This window comes from Nuphar pumila, chromosome 6 (genome assembly GCF_984573655.1).
Source record: "Nuphar pumila chromosome 6, dmNupPumi1.hap1.1, whole genome shotgun sequence".
NCBI classification, from domain to species: Eukaryota; Viridiplantae; Streptophyta; class Magnoliopsida; order Nymphaeales; family Nymphaeaceae; genus Nuphar; species Nuphar pumila.
The window spans coordinates 114,143,668-114,165,163 of NC_143254.1; the positions used below are offsets into that span (position 1 = coordinate 114,143,668).

The 21,496-nt window shown below is 36.5% G+C and overlaps 1 protein-coding gene across 2 annotated transcripts; it reads left to right on the forward strand.

Moving 5' to 3' along the window:
- The first annotated feature begins 1,229 nt into the window (after positions 1-1,229).
- LOC149835779 (uncharacterized) lies at positions 1,230-12,970 on the forward strand. Of its 2 annotated transcripts, none has more exons than XM_090010661.1 (6): positions 1,230-1,347; positions 7,904-8,045; positions 8,164-8,302; positions 8,386-8,505; positions 8,598-8,703; positions 12,769-12,970. In XM_090010661.1, the coding sequence occupies exons 2-6, from the start codon at positions 7,972-7,974 to the stop codon at positions 12,939-12,941; spliced, it is 612 nt and encodes a 203-aa protein (XP_089866787.1). In that variant the 5' UTR covers positions 1,230-1,347; positions 7,904-7,971; the 3' UTR covers positions 12,942-12,970. The 2 variants fall into 2 exon arrangements, with proteins under 2 accessions (XP_089866787.1, XP_089866788.1); XM_090010662.1 differs by lacking the exon at positions 1,230-1,347 and adding an exon at positions 1,464-1,505.
- The last annotated feature ends 8,526 nt before the right edge of the window (positions 12,971-21,496 follow it).

Here is a 21,496-nt window from a genome sequence, read left to right on the forward strand (position 1 = left end):
CAAAATTGCAAGTATTAAAAAGAATTTCATATAATAAAAATTTTGTAAATATGTAAATAGAATATTTGCGATTTTGTTAGTTTCCTTTAAGTGAAGTTTCACACATAAATTTATGTAATTTCAGGAAGTACATGTGAAATAGTAGGATATTTGCAAGAAGTGTTTCATAAATATTTTTATGCAAATTTTTTTATTATTTGTGAAACAGTCAGATATTTATGATTTTAATGTTTTCAGTTTTACTAAAATTTTGCAAATAAATTTATGCAATGTTCGTGAGATCTAAATTCACGTAAAAAAACCCTGAGATTATGTTTAAGTGGGAGTTGGACCTAGCCGACAAGCAGTATAATTTTATCATAAAAATGCCTCAATTCACAATTGTAAAGGGTAAAAGAGTCCTAACGATATCAAATATTTACGATTTTGGACATCAGAAGAATATAAAAAAATATACATTTTTTTGGAAATCGGGCCAAGTTTAGTAGAGTCATTTTTTAATTTTTTTTGGGTTGCTTAGATTTTAGGGGGTTTGTACTTTAATCTCTATTATTGCAATTTATTTATTGAATGAATGCTAAATCCCATTTTTTTGTGGAGTATACTTAGATTTTAAGAGTTTTATATTTTAATCTATATTTTGGCAATTTATTGAGTGAATAGATGCTAAATTTGATTTTTTTTTTAGTATGCTTAGACTTTAAGATTTTTGACAATTTTTCATAATTTGCTTGAATATGATACCTATTACGCATTTGTATATCTAAAGAATATGGAATTTTTAACAATTTTTGATTATGTGTCCAAGTTGTCTATGATAATGAATCAAACACAAGACACATAGACAATAGTGTTCTAAAGTAGTCGATGCAAACAGTGGACAATGACACCTTGTCACTGTAGTGAACAAGACAGGACAAAACATCATGTCCTTTGTCCACTCCTAAACATTTCATGGACACTTCATTTTTCAATGTATGTGTCCAAGAAAATTGGTTGCTTGATGTCACGTGCCTGACACTTTTAGATGTCTTAGACAAAAAGTGTATGATGTTGAAAACTTCTTATTTATCTTAATCAAACCCTGTTTTCTCTCATTTCATACCTGAAATTGTCGAAGAGTTGAACCTAATAATGAGTATTGGCCATTATCAACCCCATTTAAGAGCCGAATCTCCTCCCTTTTCATAATTTCGATGCATGTTAAATTGTGTTTTCACACACGGGAGGGGAACTGAGACTAGATCTCTTGCGTAGGAAAAGTGGTAGCTGCTTTGGTTAAAGGTCTCATCAACCGCCTCCGGGCGACCGGTTTTGGGCGTCAGCTCTATTTTACCGCCACCTAGGGTAAGACCGCCTGAGCTCAAGAGTCTTGGGTTTTTTTTTTCAGTTTGAACCATACACAAGATGAGAAGAATAAGAGGTCCTCGATCTCTTTCTCTCTCTCTCTCTTTCTTTGTCTCTCTCGTTCTCACTCGTTTTTTTGCAGCAAGAAGAATAATAAGGTATGCCTTTCGTTCTTTGTCTCGCTCCTCTATCTCTCTCGTTCGTTCTCACTCTCTCTGTCTCGTTTTCACTATCTGTCTCGCTCCTCTATCTTTCTCGTTCGCTGGATTCCCGCTTAGACAGATGAAACACAAAATCCTAATCGGCACCTCTTCTCTAGAGTCGCTTTCACTGGATTCTGTCTTAGACAGAGGAAGGGAGGCCGATCAGTTGAAACACAATACCCTATTGGGCACTTCCTTCTCGGGAGCGATACGGATATTTATGTTGCTGGAATCCAGTATTGCCATTGTTTTGCTAGATTCTGGCAGCATAATGGATCTAGATTTGTGATGCAGGGAAGTTGTATGGCCTGCTTGTGTTTTCATGTCATTCTTGAAGTTTTTTTACAAAAAAATTTCTACCGGTTTCTGTGATTACAATACAGTGAATATGTTGGAATATTTTGATTTTTTATCCATGTTTGTCGTTGGATGTTGTACATAGCAAATCCTTCTAGCGGTTATTTAACTTCCCCTCATGTTTTGAAGTGTTACTTTATTATGAATATATTGCCCGAATCTGGTTAAATTCTATCGTAGGGTGTGATGATCTGCAGTGCCCTTAAATGCAATAAGGTTGAGCTATAATCATATTCTATCTTGAATTAGGTCAAGCGATGAAAATATCTTTGCATGTAGAAGGAAAAGTTGGAAGAACCTTAGTGATAGAGAAACTTGGGAAAGATGATACAAGTGCAGCTCAAAGAAACATCTTTATGGTACCAAGTGGGGTTTGAGATGACGATGAATAAAACCTAAGGACTCAAACCACACAAGTCAGATGCATTATGATTATGCGTTGTTTTGGTTTTGATTATAAACTCAAGGTAAGACAACTATTGGGTGTGCTTGGTTTTCTTGAGGTCCATGTTAGACGATTCCTGGGGTTACCATCTTACCCTCTCTCCACTCCCCAGGAAACACCCTGGCCCCTTAAACAAGAAATGAATGCAGTAGATTAATGTTTATGTGCTTTATTTCAGTGATGATCTTCTTGATAATACTGCAGTTTGCATGATAAGGTTATTTTATTACTATTAAGTATGTGCTTTATTTCTGGTTGACTGTTTCTGAGTTATGTTTGTGAGTTATATATTTATGTGTATAATAAATATATGTTCTGTTTGACTGTTCTTTTTTACGGTTCACACTTCACATGCACCCCCACACACAGATGCTGATGCACATATCTGTGTATGTAATTCAGATTATTGACTGTTTCTGGGTTAGGTTTCTGAGTTATATTTTTGGTTGACTGTTTATGAGTTATGTTTCTGATATATATATATATATATATATATATATATATATATATATATAATGTGTGTGTGTGTATAATTTATATATAATCTGTTTTCTTATCTTTTTGACAGTTCACACTTCACATACACACACTCACTCAGTTGCTATGCACATATATATATATATATCTGTTTTCTGTATGTATATATATATTAACATAACTTATAAGCTTATGTAATTATGTATATGTATATATTGTATAGTTTATGTATTTGTTTTTCACATATATATGATCTTATGTTTTTTGTTGCTTACTCATTTTAATTTTGCGAATTTGCATTTTTTGTTTTGTTTAGACAATGGAAGGGGCTTCTTCTACAAGTGTTTTGCATGGTTTGTTTATTCAATTGTTCATTTCTTCTTCTTATTTGTCTATTGCTTATTTTATGTCTATTGTTGTTAATTTGTTTGCATACGTCATTTTATTTTTTGTATATTGTTCATTCACATTGTTAGTTGTATGATTTGTTTATTTAATTGTTCATTTATTTTTAATTTTTTTGAGTAGGTTATTTAATATAATTGCCTTATAGTGTTCGATGACATATTTTATTTTTTCTATTGCTTATTGTTGATTGATTTTATGTTGCATACATGTTTCATGTTTGTTACTAATTTTAGCAGTTTGTTTACATATTTTGTGTATTTTTTAAAAATTTTTAATTGGTGTACCGACTAATCCGCCTAGGCTCCGCCTAGCACCTTTGACAACTAAGGTAGCTGCTTAATCCATTCGTGCTTAACGAAAATGCCCGCACTTAGAGTTTTTTTTTTTGTGAAAAAGGCTTTTACCGGCGCTTTTGAAGCGCCGCTAAAAGGCTCAGGCCCACCCCGCCCTTTTTTAAAAGAATTCTTAGCGGCACCTTTTTTTTACAAAAAAAACATTGAGCGTCCATCACGCATGCATGCATGATGGACGCTCACCGCGCTTGTGTTTTCGTTAAGCACAAATTGACTAAGCAGCTACCACTCTCTCTCTCTCTCTCTATATATATATATATATATAGATAGATAGATATAAAAGAAGTGAAACATGAGTATATATGAAGATTCAATATAAAGTGCTATTACAAACATATGTGATTGAAGTCACCTCTTTTAAAATATGAACATTCAAAATTGGTTGAAGTAACCAACTATAGAGCACATCCATTCACTTCACAGCAGTAACTGAAATTGATCTACAATTATGTGATGCACTAAAATATTATGTGAAGCATCAATTGCTAGAAAAAATATCCAAGTGCAAAAACATGCCAGCAAAACACACCAATTAAACGATTTGTTATCCACACAGTTTCTTCTCAAAAGCAAGAATAGAAAGAGAGCAACTGCAGTATTTATGAAAATGTCTGATATTTTAGGCCATATATATATTTAAAATTCTGGATTTTTTTTACCTGAATTTCATATATATATATATATATCCATTTTTGACATATATATGTATATGTCTGTGTGTGTTTTTCCCATTGTCTGAATGTCTGAGCCTACCACGAGTGAATGAGTGTTTTCAGTTTGTTTTTCGCAAATCTAACCTTGTAGATGTGTTCGCCATGATTGATTTATTAGGAAACGGCACTTGGTTCATGTTTTTTCAATAAAAAATGTGAATATTTCTGTTTGAATATTTATAAAAATTGTAGACAGTCTATTTTTAAACCTTAAAAAAAACTACCTGCGTGTCGGATGCCCCAAGAGTAGATTCTTATCAAGTTTGTAGAACACATCTATGCAGTCAGATCTGAGGAAAACATGAAAAAACCCTTCTAAACCCGATATATATATATATATATATATATATATATATATATATATATATATATATATATATATATATATATATATATATATATATATATATATGCATGCAGGGTGCAGATAGAGGGGCTTGCTAGTGAGTCGGCGAGCCCCTCTCTGCTAATGAAGTAGGGAGGGTGGGTTGCTCATTGGCGAGACCCTTTCTGTAGATGAATAGAGGAAGGGGGACTCACCTGCGAACCCTTCTAGAGTGCAGACAGAGGGGCTTGTTGGCGAGCCCTAGGGCTCAAATCGGCGATCTGAAAGTGAGCTTGTCAGAAACCTTCCAGCGAGCTCCACACACACACACAAAAAAAAAAGTACCTACCTGTGTTTCCGGTGAGTTGAGCTTTTCATCAATTCCAGTCACCCGAAATCTACCCTTCTTGCTAGTGAGGATGCCTCAAGGCTCAAGGGGTCTCGCCTTGCGGCGAGGCACTCTTTTCACAACACTGATGAGACTCTTTACCTCCATGACTCCAACAAGGTAAGGCTCATTTACTGGCGAGTAGAAGCATTCTACTGGTGAGCTGTTGGAGGGTGATACTTGCTGCTGACAGATTGTTTTGTCGCAACCATGAAATCATGCCCCGATCCCCGCAAGATATGGTGCAAAGAGAGGGCCAACAGAGAAAAAAAGAGCAACAGATGTGGGATGCGGCCAAGGGTTTGACTGCACCAAGTTAGTAAGAATAAAGAAAGAGGGTCAATTTGCCTAGTGGCAGAGAGGAACTGATCCCTAGTTTCCAGCAAATGTGTAGCCTATTTACGATGCCAAATAGGTTAGTTTCTCTGCTAAATTGTCAAATCAAATAATCATCTAAATTGTTTGGGTTATACAAAACTGTATTTTATGTGTTCCTTTCTACCTGTGATTGAGTTGTATTTGTATACCAAGCTTTTCTTGTAATGCATTGACCAAAACTGGTTGAAGGCTAGGGCATATACTGGTGTTGTCCACACAAAATGTTCATTGAAATATCTCAGGGAACACTTGGTATGTGAGCAAAAGGGAGCCTACTGTTTTTCGCACCGGTTGCTCCACAAAAGGAAGAAAATAAGTCTTTGACCTGATATATAGTGTGAGCACTGACTGGTTATTCTCTGCTCGTTCATTCTTAAGATCGTGCCTAAATTGTTCGACTCGAGCCATCGGTGTTTGATGTGTACATCCAATGTGAGCAGTGTGCAGGTCAAGGAAGCCCTGTGATAGCTCTAATACCAATGTTGGCACAACACTGCTACACGACCACTGCTGACACAACACTGCTACACGACCACTGCTAGAACAACAGTTTGCAGGCTTTAAGCTTTGTTGGATAGATGAACGGGGAGCAAAATGATGCCGTTCTAGTGACATTGGACCTGACAATATGCAAGGAACCACTTGCAGAGAATGAGAGAGGATTGCTAGTTTCATTCAAGTTTTTTCTTTTCTAAGATTATCTTCATTGATTAAACCCTAAATCCACAAATCTCTCATCTTATGAAGGTGGTTCATGCCGAAACAGAACGACCCTCATTTTTCTTTCAAGTGACAAGGTGAAAATGTAAAGGATGGTCAAGTAGTTTGAAAGAAGTTGAAAGAGATTAGTAATGGCAAATATTTTATCAAAACAGGTTTTTGACCCAAACAAATCAAGTCCCCCCCTCCCCCCCCCCCCTCCACCTTGGGTTCATATATGCTGCTGATCACACGTGCACCAACAGAGGGAAGGTTCCTCTGTTGAATGCTGGCAACACAAAGGGGGAAGATCTCTCTCTCTCTCTCTCATGGTGGGACAGTTCAGTTTATGGGCTGCTATACCAACAATGAGGTCCACCTAAACTTTTTTGAATATTGAGACCAACTAGTTTAAATGCGTTGAGGGTTCATGCTTATAGAGTGCATCATCATTATGTGTATATCTTTGATTTGTTCCAGTTTTTGGTTTGGTTTGGTTTACGTAGTGTGAGTGTCATAGGCCTATTTCCTTCAATAGGCCAGCGCGGCGCGATGGTGCTTCCTTACCGCCGCAAACCTACTTGTCAGCTCACTTGCCAGTCGCGGAAGCTTGTAATCAGAGTGCAAGAGAGCAAGAGAGAATAGAGGGAGAAGAATTGCAATCACAAGAAGCAATCACAACGAGGGTGAACAAAAGAAAGCTCAACGCATTTAATTCATTCACAATTTTGCCCGAGGGTATTACAGTTCAAGCATACGGGCTGCCCCTTCGGGGTATTGATTCACCTGAACCGGACAACTTACATCAGACTCAACAAAAGCAAAACAGACTCTAAGCGCAACTTTACAATGTAAGTCGCAAGGGAACAATGAGAATGATAGTAATTATAGAACTACTTATGCTGTCTCTTGGCAACATAAGATGGAAACTGTGTCCCACTGAGATTGTTCCTCACAACAAATGTTGGTAAAAACCATCCCTATGCTTACTTTCCAAAAAATAGATGAATGTACCAATCATGATGTAGCTTTTAATAAAAGTTAACCAGAAGATAACAACTCTATTCAATAAAGTTGACATATCCGCTATGCAGTTGTTCTTTATCATATGTTCATGCATAATTTTGAGGCATGGATGATACGTACTTCTACCCTACTTTGCCTTTTCCATATGAATTTTATGGATTTATTTGTTTTTCTATTCAGTAGCAAGACTAAAATGTCTTATCTGTGAACAGATAGATGCAAGTACTCATCTGCTCATTCATATTTATGAACATGCAATGTTATCTTCATTTGTGTGTATATCTTTGGAGTTATGCCTTCAGTATACCTAAGAGCTAAAGTATAGTTGAAAGAATATGCTTAGCTGTGGGAATCAGTGATCACAATATTGATGACCTTAGGCTCCAAGAATTTACCCAGAAATCATTTCATTTACATAAAATTGCATCTTGAAGTCTCCCTTTTTTCTTTTGTATATTTGACCGACATGTTGATACTCTGCTTTTTATGTTAGCCTTGTCTTTTCTCATATTTCTTCTGGTGGAAACTGGAAATGGATTACCTCACTTTACTAGTGTAGACCAATTTAACATTGCATATCCTAGCACATAATGAAATGCTCTCTTGTATTTGTTCATTTCTGGTTGACTAGTTAAGTCTTATTAGCTTTTTAACTTGAATGATCTATAGCTTGAATTAAGATCTCTTCTTGATCGGGCGATTTTTTGTCATTTTGTTTGGTAGAAAGTAAATATCTAACACTTTTCTTATAAAGAAACTAATTCTTTTCCTTTTCTCATGGCAGAGTTGTTATTCAGATGTACATTGCAGATTTCCTGCTTTTGATCTGCTGATTTTTTCTCAACCTGTCGTATGGCTGCCTTGACTATTTTGCTTTGCCTTCATTTATGCTTTATTGGCATCATATCTTCTGAGCTTGGAAATATGTTAGTTCTCAGAGCCTGGAAGCTTCCTAAATTTAATTCACAGCTCTTGAGTTGATATTTTTATGCAGTTATGATCACATTCTCATTTGTGAAGTTCCTTGTATATTTTGTTTGACAGAACCGACATAAAGACATTGAATGTGGGAGAGGAATTATATTGTGAAACTTTACCTTTACAAATGGGTAGCCGGCGTTACAAGCTAAATGGATTGACATCTTCCCATTGGTATGAAGTGAAGATATCATATCCTGCTTCTGTATGTGTTCTAGTTTTCCTCTCATTCTTGGTTTTCATCAAGATACTACTTTAGACTATAATAAAAACTCAATGGCTCATTAGATTCCAGCAAGCATTTCCCTTCAGCTGCAGAGGGGCATCTCTGAACAAGGGCATGCTTTCAATCTGAGAAGATTGCTTAATACTGAGAAGTTGATTTTCAAAGCTGAAGATCACATTCTGGTTAGTGGTTGTATTCACTGATTGGTTAGAGATGTAATCAAGAATAAACATATGATATCCTTTGCACATACTAATGTTGTTCTGATTGTTAGGAGAACTCTGGGGACACTGGTGATAGTGTTGTAGTGTATGTTCAGCCTGAAGGTATTGTTGCAAAGCCACATCTAAAGGGGAGAAAATTTATCATGTTTAATATTGGTAAGGGATGCTCTATCTTTTATTCCATATTACATTTTGTGCACACAAATGTGCAGATTCACAATTCTTAGGCTGTGGATTACTTGGGGCCTTATTAGACTTGGCCTGACATAGGTATTGGAACTATTTTCCAGAGACATTTCAAAATTGATGTTAAAGGTATATGTTAGCAGGCTCAGCCCTTGCAACAATTTTTGCCATTGGTGTTTGTTTTGTTATCAGGCTAATTTGACATTTGGCCTTGTAACCTGTCACAGGGATATGCCATTTTATGAGCGTGTCCTTGGTGACACGACTAGGCATGGGCATTGACGCTTATGATCATTATTTTAATATTATTTATTTTTAATGATTTTTAATATTATTTCAATAAAAGTGCATTTTTAATATTAAAATATAAAATGTTTTTTAGTGATATCTCGTAACTTTGTCAAGACTTTGTTGATAAATGTTATATATATATATATATATATATATATATATATATATATATATATATATATATATATAATGCTCCCACCTACTCCCACCTACTAGAAATCATATTTGCAGGTTGCATTTTCTTAATCAGACCTTATAGATGTACTTAACACAGTTTATTTGATAGGAATCACGTTTTTTGGACATCAAAATAGGTTTTTTAAGTCATAAAATTTTGGTCCATTTTGAGTTGTTGATTTTTGAAGATCTTAAAAAACCTACATGTATGCCGTAATCACATGATCCAAAACTTGTTCTCCACTAAATAACGATGGTAGATCATATCTATAAGGTCTGATCAGTGTTGTCAAAAACACACCTTGAGGGGCGAAAGGTGCACCTCGAGGGGCAAAAGGCGCGCCTTGTCTTGAGGCGCAGCCCTCTGTGCCTCAAAGCGCAAGCCTGAGGCACAAAAAAGAAAAAGGACATAATCAACAAGATTTTTGTAGGTTAATCTCATATATTTTCCAGTTATTTCAGTTATGTAATCAATTTTTTAGTATATTTTAACTTTTGTTGGTTAATCTCGTATATTTTTTTCAGTAATCAGTTTTTATATGTTACTTAAAGTAACATATAAAAGTAACTTACTTTTATATGTTAATCTCATATTTTTTAGAATAATCTCATATATTTTAACTTTTGTAGGTTAATCTCATATATTTTTCAGTTATTTCAGTTATGTAATCAGTTTCTTAGTATATTTTAACTTTTGTTGGTTAATCTCATATATTTTTTAGTTATGTAAGCAGTTTTTATATGTTACTTAAAGTAACATATAAAAGTAACTTTTATATGTTAATCTCATATTTTTTAGAATAATCTCATATATTTTAACTTTTGTAGGTTAATCTCATATATTTTCCAGTTATTTCAGTTATGTAATCAGTTTCTTAGTATATTTTAACTTTTGTTGGTTAATCTCATATATTTTCCAGTTATGTAATCAGTTTTTAGTTACTTTTATATGTTAATCTCATATTTTTTAGTACTTATTTGAGATTTTCTATTTCTTATTGGTTGTTATTTCATCAATAAAGCATTTCTTTATTTATTTGTATTTTTAGATATTTTTTTTATAATTTTTTTAAAGTTTTTAATTTTTTTTTTGAGGCTTACGCTTTACGCTTCGCCTCGGTTTTTGGTGGAGCGCCTCGCTACGCCTCAACGCTTTTCACAACACTGGGTCTGATCAATGAAAAAAGTACTCATTGTTTTTAGTGCTATTGAAGGCACAAAACTATAGAGTATAAATCACATTCGTTTCATTGTTTTAGATCTTTTTTTATAGATCAGACCTTATGAATGTGATCTACAAGGTTTATTTAATAAAAAATGAGTTTTAAATAATGTGATTGTGATATGTAAGCAGGTTTTTTAGGGATTTAAAAATTGATGGCCCCACAATGGTTAAAATTTCATGATTAAAAAAATCGTATTTTTAAATTGAAATAACATGATACATGGTTTGATCTTTAGCAAACAAGCTTGCTGAACACATCTATGTGGTAAGCTTGAACCTATGATTTCCATCTCAATAGTTTTGTACCAAATATTAACCCTATATATATATATATATATATATATATATATATATATATATATATATATATATATATATATATATATATATATATATATATATATATATATATATATATATATAGTGATTGGTTCCTCCTAACAGTAGGAGGGTGTGATCGGTCTTGATACTTTTTTTTAGAATCTAACATCACAGATGTGATCTACATGGTTTGTTTATTAGGAATCAACTTTTGAATCATCGATTATGACATATAAGCAGTTTTTTGTAAGGATTAAAAAATCAATGGCTCAAAATTTTTATAAATTTTCTTGCTAAATCAGATTTTTCTTATTTGAAAAAGCATAATCAAACAGTTGGTTCCTAGCAAATGTTTCATACTGAACACATCTGCGGGGTCTGATTTGTCAAACATGGCTTAGAGCATTGAAAATCTGTACCATCCACACCATATTTACGGTTAGGAGGAACCAATTCTCCCCCCCCCCCCTCTCTCTCTATATATATGTGTATGTGTGTGAAAATTGGTTCCTCCTAACTCTTTATATGGTGTGGACAGTCTCCCTAACTCTTTATATGGTGTGGACAGTGCCGATTTTTTTGTCTGAAGCTATGTTTGGTAAATCTGACCCCACAGATGTGTTTAGCACGATCCATTTGCTAAGAATCAACAATTGGATCATGTTTTCTGATGAAAAAATATGATTTTATGGGTTTTTCGATTTATAAAAATTCTGAGTCATTGATTTTTGAAGCCTTATAAAAACCTGCTCATATGTCATAATTGGATGATCCAGAAACCTTTTCCTACTAAAAAAAACGATGTAGATCACATCTGTAAGGTTAGATTCAAAAGAAAAAGGACTGAAAAATTGAAAATTAGGACGGTCCACACCCTCCTACCATTATGAGGAACCAATCATTCTATCTCTCTCTCTATATATAGAAGCCCGTAACAGTGGACGAGCAAATCGTCCATGGTTATCGGACACATATCTGCTGCTGATCGTGCACAGATTAGTGGCATTTTTTTTTAAAAGATAAAACAGAAATTAGCGGCAGTTGCGACCGCTGCTAGTTCCTGTTTTTCACTCAGCAGATTAGCGGTGGTCATGACCGTTGCGAATGGTCCTAATCCAACACTGGATGTGCGTTCAACGTGCTTCCAGCGTTAAGGCGGTTCACTCATATGGCTTTTCCTATATATATATATATATATTCACTAGAATATAAGAACCAAAAATATGAGAACAAATGTGTGAACCGCGATTTTCATGTTTTTTTGTTTTCTCTTGAATCTAACCGTACGGATGTGATCTACATGCTTTGTTTTATAAGAACCCGCTCTTGAATCATCTGATTTTGATGCATAAAAGAGATTTTTTAAGGCTTTAAAATCAATGGCTCATAATCTTTATAAATGATCGAATGGTTGATTCCTAGCAAATTTACAATGCCAAGCACATCCACATGGTTGGATTTGAAAGAAAGTGTTGGAAATGCTCATATTTTTAGTTCTTATATTATAGTTCTCATATTCTAGTGACTATATATATAATCACTAGAATATGAGAACTAATGTGTAAACCGGGTTTTCATGATTTTTTTGTTATTTTCTCTTGAATCTAACTGCACAGATGTGATCTACATGCTTGGTTTTATAAGAACCCGTTCTTGAATCATCCTATTTTGATGTATAAATGTGAATTTTTTAAGGCTTTAAAATCAAGGACTCATAATCTTCATAAATACTCAGAGTACTCAAAAATCACATTGTTCATCGAAAATACACAATTCAATGGTTGATTCCTAGCAAATTCACCATGCCAAGCACATCCACACACATGGATTTGCAAAAAAAGTATTATATATATATATATATATATATATATATATATATATAGAGAGAGAGAGAGAGAGAGAGAGAGAGAGAGAGAGAGAGAGAGAGAGAGAGAGAGGCATCTGTGATTAATTCCTGATAAATTCTTATTTCTATGAATGGTTCACTTATTGATTTCATTTTTTTGTTCTAAAAAATGCAGTATGTGATCGACTTATATTTGGGATTCCACACAGAGCTTGGTGGGTGGGCATTTTAGCACTACTTTGTATTGGATTTGCATTTATTATTCCTTCTTTCCTTCCATCATGTTTGCTCCTGAAGCATCAAAAGCCACCAAGGTGCAACCAAATGTTATCATCAAAGGCTTCATGATATTTTAAATGCAACTTTAAATGAAAGCCATCAAATTTTATCTTCTCTATAGGCCGGAGCAGGAATTTAAGCCAGGGTGGGCACAAATGCACTGTAAAAAGGAAAATTAATTTTAGCAAGTGCAAACAAAATTGAGGAACTAGATAGTGTCATTAAAAAAACATGTGAGTAAGAACTGAATTAATTAAAACAAATACATGCTAATTAAGACAAAAAAACATTAAAAAGAAACCTAAAATTCTCATCTATACTAGTTGAAACAAAAAAAACCTAAATCCAGCTTTCTACACCAAATGCATATGGACAAAATAATTTCATTACATCTTAATTGGTCTCTAAGTGTGGTGATCAACCATGATGAAATGTGGCATAAAATGCATGTGTTCTTATCGGCCTGGATTTTGGAAGTTCTTCATAATCACATCAAATCCATGTGTTCCCTTTTACCATCGTGCTTTAATTTTCCAAATATTCTACAGCAGTAAATAAATCCAACTTTCTTCCCCACCCTTTAGCCAAATTTAGATCTGGTGGATGGATTTAACAGATAAATTGCTTGGACTGCTCTTATTTAGAACTAAAACTAAGATAATCTCTTTTTTTCTTTCTTCTAACATCACGAGGCAAATTAGTAGAAATCAAACCTTGGGTCAGGCACCAGTGTCCACCCTGACCTGCTTCAGGGAGGTCACTGCTGACATCACCCTGACTTATGTCCCCTTGGGGTATTTCTGTGTGTCAGGGTGGGCACGTGCCCACCCTCCCCATAATGTGGCTCTGCCCCTGCTTCAAGTTGAAATACAGCATTGTTTGTTCCTAATGTGCCATTTCAAGTGACACGACTATTAAAATATTAAGCTGCGAATTTCTTTGTTAAGGAGCGTTTGAAAAAAATTTAAATTACTTTGTTTCAGTAATGTCATGGCCGAAAAGAAAACAAAGTAAATCTTCTAGTCTTATTTCTTTCAAGACTGTTTCTAGTTGTTTCTTTTGAATATCACGGGCATGCGCCCTTGATGATCCCCAGCAGTTGATAAAAACCAAGCACTGTTTTTGAATATCACGGGCATGCGCCCTTGATGATGCCCAGCAATTGATAAAAACCAAGCACTTAATAGAATCATAGCAATTTACAAGAAAAATAAGTAAAATAGGTTGTTTGGGCAAAGACCAAATGCCAATTTCATGATAAAGTCTCTCTGTACCTTAATAATCCCAATTTATGACATCTAAGCTTTTTGTTTTTACAGTTAATCCTTTTGATGTTGCAAACTTAAAATCCTTGCTCTTTTCTTTTTTTAGGTAACCTAAGGAATGTTTTCACAGGTAATCCTTATGTTGTTTCGAACTTAAATATCTCATTTGACCCACAAACTTGCATGTTGCAGCCATCATCTACTGCTATCTTCATAAATCAATGCTACCTATCAAATTTGATAAAATGATTGACATTCACAAGTTACGATCATAATTTTAAGCCTCTCCTAGACTGTCATCTACATCTTGATCTCATATACAGTAGTTTATCAGGGCATTTCACCTGCATTACATTTTTCCATCTTTAAGAAACCAGCTGATCGATTACTGAAGATCTAAGGTTGCCTTAGACCTTTAAACTTAAAATCCATTCATCCTTGAAAATCAAGAAAAAAATTCTCTTAGATATTGAGGCTAAAGTGTTGAAGGAAAATCCTCTTGTGACCCTTCAAAATAAAGAAACCAGCTACTAAAGTTCCCCTTGATCACATTTTCGTCTCATTTTTTTTTACGTAGGTGTCTTCCTTAACAATGTTTCTTATCTCATTAGTTCATAAATTTAGTTAGGTTTTAAATACTGAAAAATAACCATACTTTACTATTAATTTGACATATTTCCCTAAAAGCTCTATAATTTTTTATATTCTCATGTTCAAAATCATAAATATTTAGATTAAAAAAAAAACCTTTTTAGCCATCATACATTCAAAATTCTTATATATGTGAAATTCTTAAATATGTGACTTTTTTAAAGAACAATCTTTGTTCTCATATCTATAACTCTCTGATGAGATGTTGAAAACTTATATTTTTACAATCATTGGAAAGCTGAGATACAAGTGTTTTGTGAAAACCCCTACAGGGTTCTCATTTTCTAATTTCAAAACCCCATCGGAATAGCAACATGTTTTTTATCTTTCAGGGTTGCATGTTTTTTGTCTACCTACATTGAAAAATTTGAAAAAACAAAAAAAAGAAAAAAGAAAGATCGGGATGTTAGCTTTCCACTGCCACCAAGGTCACCTTGATCTTATGAGTGATTGGGGAGAAACATCATTTGAAAGATACATTGTTCTTCTTAAACGTGTAAACAATGAAATAGGTGAGGATGAAAAGTTTATATAAAATATAGGCGGATTTTCTTATTTTGTTCAAGTTTGACATTATAATCTCAAATATTATTACGCGAAGTCTGCAAAAAAATGTGCAGACCTCATTTTAAGTGAGAATATGCAGCACCCGACGAATGGAGTGGCATTTTGCACTGCATGAGTTTTGTACCTGCGAAGGATAAAAAGGATATTCTAAAGTTGGTTATTTGTGATTCTTGACATGAAGAGAATATCGAAAATTGTAGGGCATTTCAAGAAACATGTCAAATTACTCGTATAATAAGGTCATTTTTTGTTTAAATAGAACCACTTTCTTAATTGAGCTCAAAAATTGGATTTAACAGACTATACATTTGGGTTCGAGTCAGTTTGACCGAAATTGTAAATAAATATTGGTCAATGGGTTCAGGTATAAAATAGATGGGTATATACGGATCAGGTTTTAAAAAGACCCAACTTTTGTGCTGGTGGATATCATCAGCACTACTATTGAGACTAACTGCGGGGTTGGAGATAATTCTTAAAAAAAAAAAAAAACTAAAACTCTCTGGCAAGTGCCCGCAGCCATGCCGTTAAAACATAGTCTTTTCAAAGTCAAAAGCTCATCACTTGATCCTAAATAAATTCAGTAAGTGAATATGTTGATAGATTTTGGAGAAGTTTGTGATCCTTTATAAAAGGGATATTTATATATAGGAGTTCAGCATCTGGCAAAATATAGAAAAAGTGGTAGCTGCGCAGTTGCGCTGCCCGTCCATAGCAGGGCTTGATGGACAGCCACCACAAAAAATGCTAAAAGCGTTTGGTTTTTGACGGCCAGTTTTTGCTGGAACTTTTAGTGGGAGTTAAAAACCGCTGAAAGACCCAGCGAAAATCGAGATCTTTAACGACAGTTTTTGACTGCGCTAAGAGCCCCAGTTTCTGCTGAGACCTTTAGCAGCAGTCAAAAGCAGCGCTAAAGGGACAAAAATGTGCAAATAGCACGTTTTGCCCCTTTTCGTATTTTTTTTGTGGCCTTCCATCACAGGGCAGGTAGCTGCGCACCCAAGGGTTGCACAACAACCACTCACTCTATGTTTAGTTATCTCAATTTATAAGTATTTAAATTAAAAACATATATTTTAAATCGCTCAAATGAACGCCCAAGTTAGTTACTTATATCACCTAACTCTACTGAACTCTTAAAAATAATAAATTTAATCTTTTTTCTTCTTTAAATGGTTGGATGTCACTTTTGTAGCTACGGTTAACGGCATATAAAAAATTTCAAATTAGGTTGTCATGTGAGCAATTCCTTAAAAAGGGAGGCATTTATCTATAGCCCTGTTTAGCTGTCTCAATGAATTTTATACAGTGGTTTATTGTTTTTTTTAAAGAACAGTGATTTGTTGTTTGAGAAAGAATGCATCTATCTATAGTTCTGTTCAGCTGTCTCAATGAGTTTTATACAGTGATTATTGTTTTGAGTAGTCACTTTTTGTTTAGTGGAAAGGGAAAATTTGTTTGGATACTGCTGTCGCGCTCACACTCACTGGCAGAAGGGAAGGTGGAAGAGGGTTCACAACTACCTGTATAACAGTAGTCACAATCATCCTAGTTGTGAATAGTCACATGGTTGGATAACTGTTATCTTGTTCTACTTTCAAAACGAACTTAAATTCATGTGTAGTGAAACCAGGTTGCTGGTTGTATTCATTAGTAGGAATTGACCATGGGAGTAGGGATGTCAACAGTTCGTCTCTGGTTCGGACCCAGGCAGGTTCAAACCTGGATCTGACTTTGAGGTGCTAGTTCTAGATCTGGACATAGATCCGATCAGGTCCACCATAAGAAAAACCATACCTGGGTCCTATAAGGATTAGATGAATCAGACCCGATCCAGACTCGGTAAAATAATATTTTTTAACTTTTTACAATAAAATATCATGGATCTTAATCAAAATTCAGGTCAGACCCGCATCTGGTATGAAATTTTACCAACCATACCTGTCTCCATATATTAATTTGACCCTTTGGGTCCAACCCGATTCTAATTGGGTCTCTCAATTACCAAAAGGTGGCTCCGCTTGCCTAGCAGGAGCAGTCAGTGCACGTCACATTGTGTTGGGTCATTGCAAGTTCGAAGCCCAAATAGTATGGTTGTATAACTGGTAGGGGTCTGCCTAACCCCAACTTTCTGGACATTTGATCACCCAAGACGGGGCCGGATGGTGGTCCAATGTTATGTTAATAAAATACAAGTGTTGTGAATGAACAACCTGAGTCTCTTGTCAGTGTACCCACAGGCTATGTTAAGAATCAAAACAAACTCGTGTTGAGCATCTAAAATAGTGCATGACATGCATCAATAAAATCTAAAACGGGGTAATAAGCAACTCATGCATGTAAGGGTGGGTTGGTACCATGGGTAGGTTCATGCATCGATTTAACTGCTTATGCGTTTTGGGTTGTGGATACCTGCTTTGTATGCTCTTTACTGTATGCTCTTACATGTGGATTGTAATCATACATTGTTCATTGAATGCTAAGTATGAACATGTTCTAAATTGATGTTTTATGCATGGATATATGTGTTAATAGTATATTGAATTTTAGTGCTTGAAAAGCATGTTTCATGTATTTTAGTGCTGGATGTGATTCATTGTTAGTGTTTCTCTATCTTCGATGTTAAAATTCTACAGGTGCAGAGTAGGCTTGCTGGATGCGATAGTGAGACGTTGCTCGGGGTATTTGCCAAAGGGGTTTTCTATTTTGTTCTGGGTGGTGTTTAGACATGAATTAATAATCAGGGTTGTCTGAACTGTTGAGTTAAGAATTTGTAAACTATAAATTGTTTTAAATTCAGTATTTGAATGCCATGGGTTGATGTGGTTGGGTTTAGTAGTGTACCTGTAATCTGCTCGGGATTGTTAACCAACATGTTTGTTTCTATTGTTTTCGTTGAATTGTTTTTCCTTTATGTAATATATCACATTGGTTTTAGTCTTGGTGGTTCGTACTGGATTGTGTTGTAATTTGATTATATATATATAAATTAGCCATGTTCTTCGGGTTAAAAATTTGAGGGGTTACACCCTTCCCCTTAAAAATTCTGCAGTTCCTTTTCAACCACACAACCCTCCACATAATAAGCACCCAGCAGTGCCACACAAAAACCCATTTACTACCCATTCTCGTTAACTCAAACTCTATCAAAACTGATCTCAAATTAAAGAACTAACTAAAGAAATATTTTTTGTCACCCTAAGCGCATTCGACTAGAAACTGGACACAAGGGCACTACCAGAACAAATGGATAGTGTCTTCTTAATACTCACAACAAAGCGAGCATGAACTAGCGAAAAGAAAACCTCTCCTCTTAAGGTTAGTTTATGTAAGAGTCTTATACAAAAGTATCAACCAGCATGTAAAAGAGGCACTCACACAGACAAACCTTTTCCCATAAAGCATGTTTTGGAAGCCACCATACCTGTTTCGAGCCGATCTTTCGGAATAAGGACAGGTGCAGTGTGGAGCTCTACTGAGTGGAAAATGCATCAAGTCTAAGAACGTGCGGTATGCGTTCACTTGATCAGTGACGTCTAGTGGTAGGACAACACTCGATAGACATCAATATCGTCGTTAGTGCATCATTGTGTGGCGGCACAAACGTGAAGCATTGTTTGGTTAAACAGTGCTAGCAGATCAGAGGATGTTGCCTTTGGAGATTTGGTTAAGGACCTCTTGGCTTGTAAAAGTGTTTTTCCACGCATAGCGGTTGGACGTATGAGGGTGCGTGTGGGTTAGGGCTAATTCCCCCAAGGATCACATTAGGTGATCTCAACCGAGTATGGTGACTTGGGGCTAGGCGAGTGAATGCCTAGGCGCCGGCGAATGAGTTTGGGTGGTGCTCTTCGCTATGGTGTTCAATCATCGGATGGTCTTCGGGCTAGGGGTCGAAAGACCTTGTCCCTTTGGTGGTGAGGTTTTGAGGTGTTGTGCGCATGAAGTCATGATACATTCCATGGCACGTGAGGCTAAGGCATCAGTGCGTTGTTGGCTTGGGTGAATAGAATTAACGAAAGGTGGCTTGCAATGATACTTGGAGGGCTTGGCATGCATTAGTAAAGGATATGGGGATGCGCCATGCTCCTTATGACCCGTGGTCGATGTTGGTTAAGTCGGCGTACACCTACTTGTGTGAGCGATAAGATACGTTTGGGCATTTGGGTTGGAGATGCTAGCCGATATGGGATGATTATGCACATAAGTGACTATCGGATGCTCGACAATCATGTTGAAAGGATTTCTTAAAAGAAACGAAAGTTCACTAAATTAAAGTTTCACTGTGTAAGAAGATTACGTGTGGGAAACACGTGTTGTGAGGCTGACTAGGCCGCAAGGCTTAGTACCGCACGAGCATTCCTTGGCTTGAAAGGATCAAAAGTTGGCCTTGGAATTTTAACCCGTGGCAATACCATTGGTTCAGAGAATAAAGGCATAAGCATGAGAGATTTTAAGATCGGGCCCATAAGAGGCTTCCAAGCACAACTTACAACTTATCTGGGTCATTATTCAGTAAGTAGGCAGGGAGTGTCACGGGCTGGGAAGCGAAGGCCCCCGTGACGTAGCTTCGGGCAATCACACACACCGAAGGCGGGACTTTTAAGCACACAAGTGACGCACAACACACGCGCACGAGCAGAAGCAAGAGTACGCGTATGCACAAGCACAAAGAGAGGGAGAGTTGCAAAAAGCTTCTTTATAGATACTTGAAAGCAAAGTACATCAAGAGGGGAAGAGAGGGTCCGAATACATTGGGTGCTTAGGCCGTAAGGCCTTGTGGGGCACTCTAGAGTGCCAAAGAGGTATATACATCAGAGAAAAAAGGTGAAAAACATGGCGGTCCGGAACACGCTCCCCCACCTAAGTTGGCGTCGTTCTCGACGCCAATTGTTCATGGTAGCCTTCTACAAGCTGTCGATGCTGAAACATGCTGCTGGCTTTCTCCCAGGTGACTTCACATTCTGGCAATCCTTTCCACTACACTAAGTACTTTTTGACTTCCCTTAGATAGTTGTTAGAATGGTTGAGGATGATATCTGGATCTCTGCCTGGTACACTAATTGTTGAAGGAGCTCGTTGCGGGATCAGAGCACGTTGAGGCATGCTCCGTTGAGGATCTCCTTCATCTTCGTAGAATGACTTCAGGTTACATATATGGAATAACAGGTGCACTTGAAAGTTTGCTGGCAAGTCCAGCCGGTACGCCAAGTTTCTCACACGTTTGATAATGGTGAAGGGACCATCATACTTGCGAATAAGGCCTCGGTGGTGGCCCCAAAAGATAGCTATGCGGTCAGGAAAGAGCTTGGCCAACACTTTGTCTCCAACTCGAAATTCTGCTGGGCGACGCTTCTCATCTACCCATTTCTTCATGCGCTTGGTTGCCTTGTTTAGATATGCCTTCGCCAACTCTGTCTGATCTTGTCAGTTCTTGACAAACTGGTATGCATAAGGTGCTTTTCCACGTCCTCGCGCAGCAAGGGAGTGCGGAGTCTACGACTGTTGTCCAATTGCGACTTCAAATGGACTATGGCCGGATGACTTGCTCTTTTGAAGGTTGTAGCAGAATTGAGCCGCATCAAGTAAATCAACCCAATCCCTTTGGTTGGCACTGACAAAGTGCCGCAGGTATTCCTCCAGCATGCCGTTTATTCTCTCTGTCTGTCCGTCGGTTTGGGGGTGGAAACTTGTGCTGAAATGCAAGTTCGTCCCCATTAAGCGAAACACTTCTCGCCAAAACTTGCCAGTGAAGCGTGCATCACGATCACTGACGATGCTCTCTGGAATTCCCCAATGCTTAATTACGTTTCGCACGAATAACTTTGCAGTATCAGCGACTGAGCAGGTGGCAGGGGCAGGCACGAAGACAACATACTTCGAGAACCTATCCACAACCACATAAATTGAACTGCAACCTTGTGCTTTCGGCAAGCTTACAATGAAGTCCATGGTTATGCAGTCCCACGGGCGACTAGGCACAGGTAGGGGCTCCAGTAGTCCACCAGGTCTCTGATTGATGGGCTTGTCTTGTTGGCAAATCAAGCAAGTCCGCACATAGGCATCTACGTCATCGCACATCTGCGGCCAGTAGAATGCACGTTCCAACAATGCCAAGGTCCTCTGTTGTCCCGGGTGACCCGC

Bases quoted from the DNA above. Each gene is read 5' to 3' on its own strand.
- LOC149835779 (XM_090010661.1), top strand. From the start codon at position 7,972: ATGGCTGCCTTGACTATTTTGCTTTGCCTTCATTTATGCTTTATTGGC. The intron at 8,046-8,163 runs GTTAGTTCTCAG...TTTGTTTGACAG, and splicing joins TCTTCTGAGCTTGGAAATAT to AACCGACATAAAGACATTGA. The intron at 8,704-12,768 runs GTAAGGGATGCT...TAAAAAATGCAG, and splicing joins ATTTATCATGTTTAATATTG to TATGTGATCGACTTATATTT.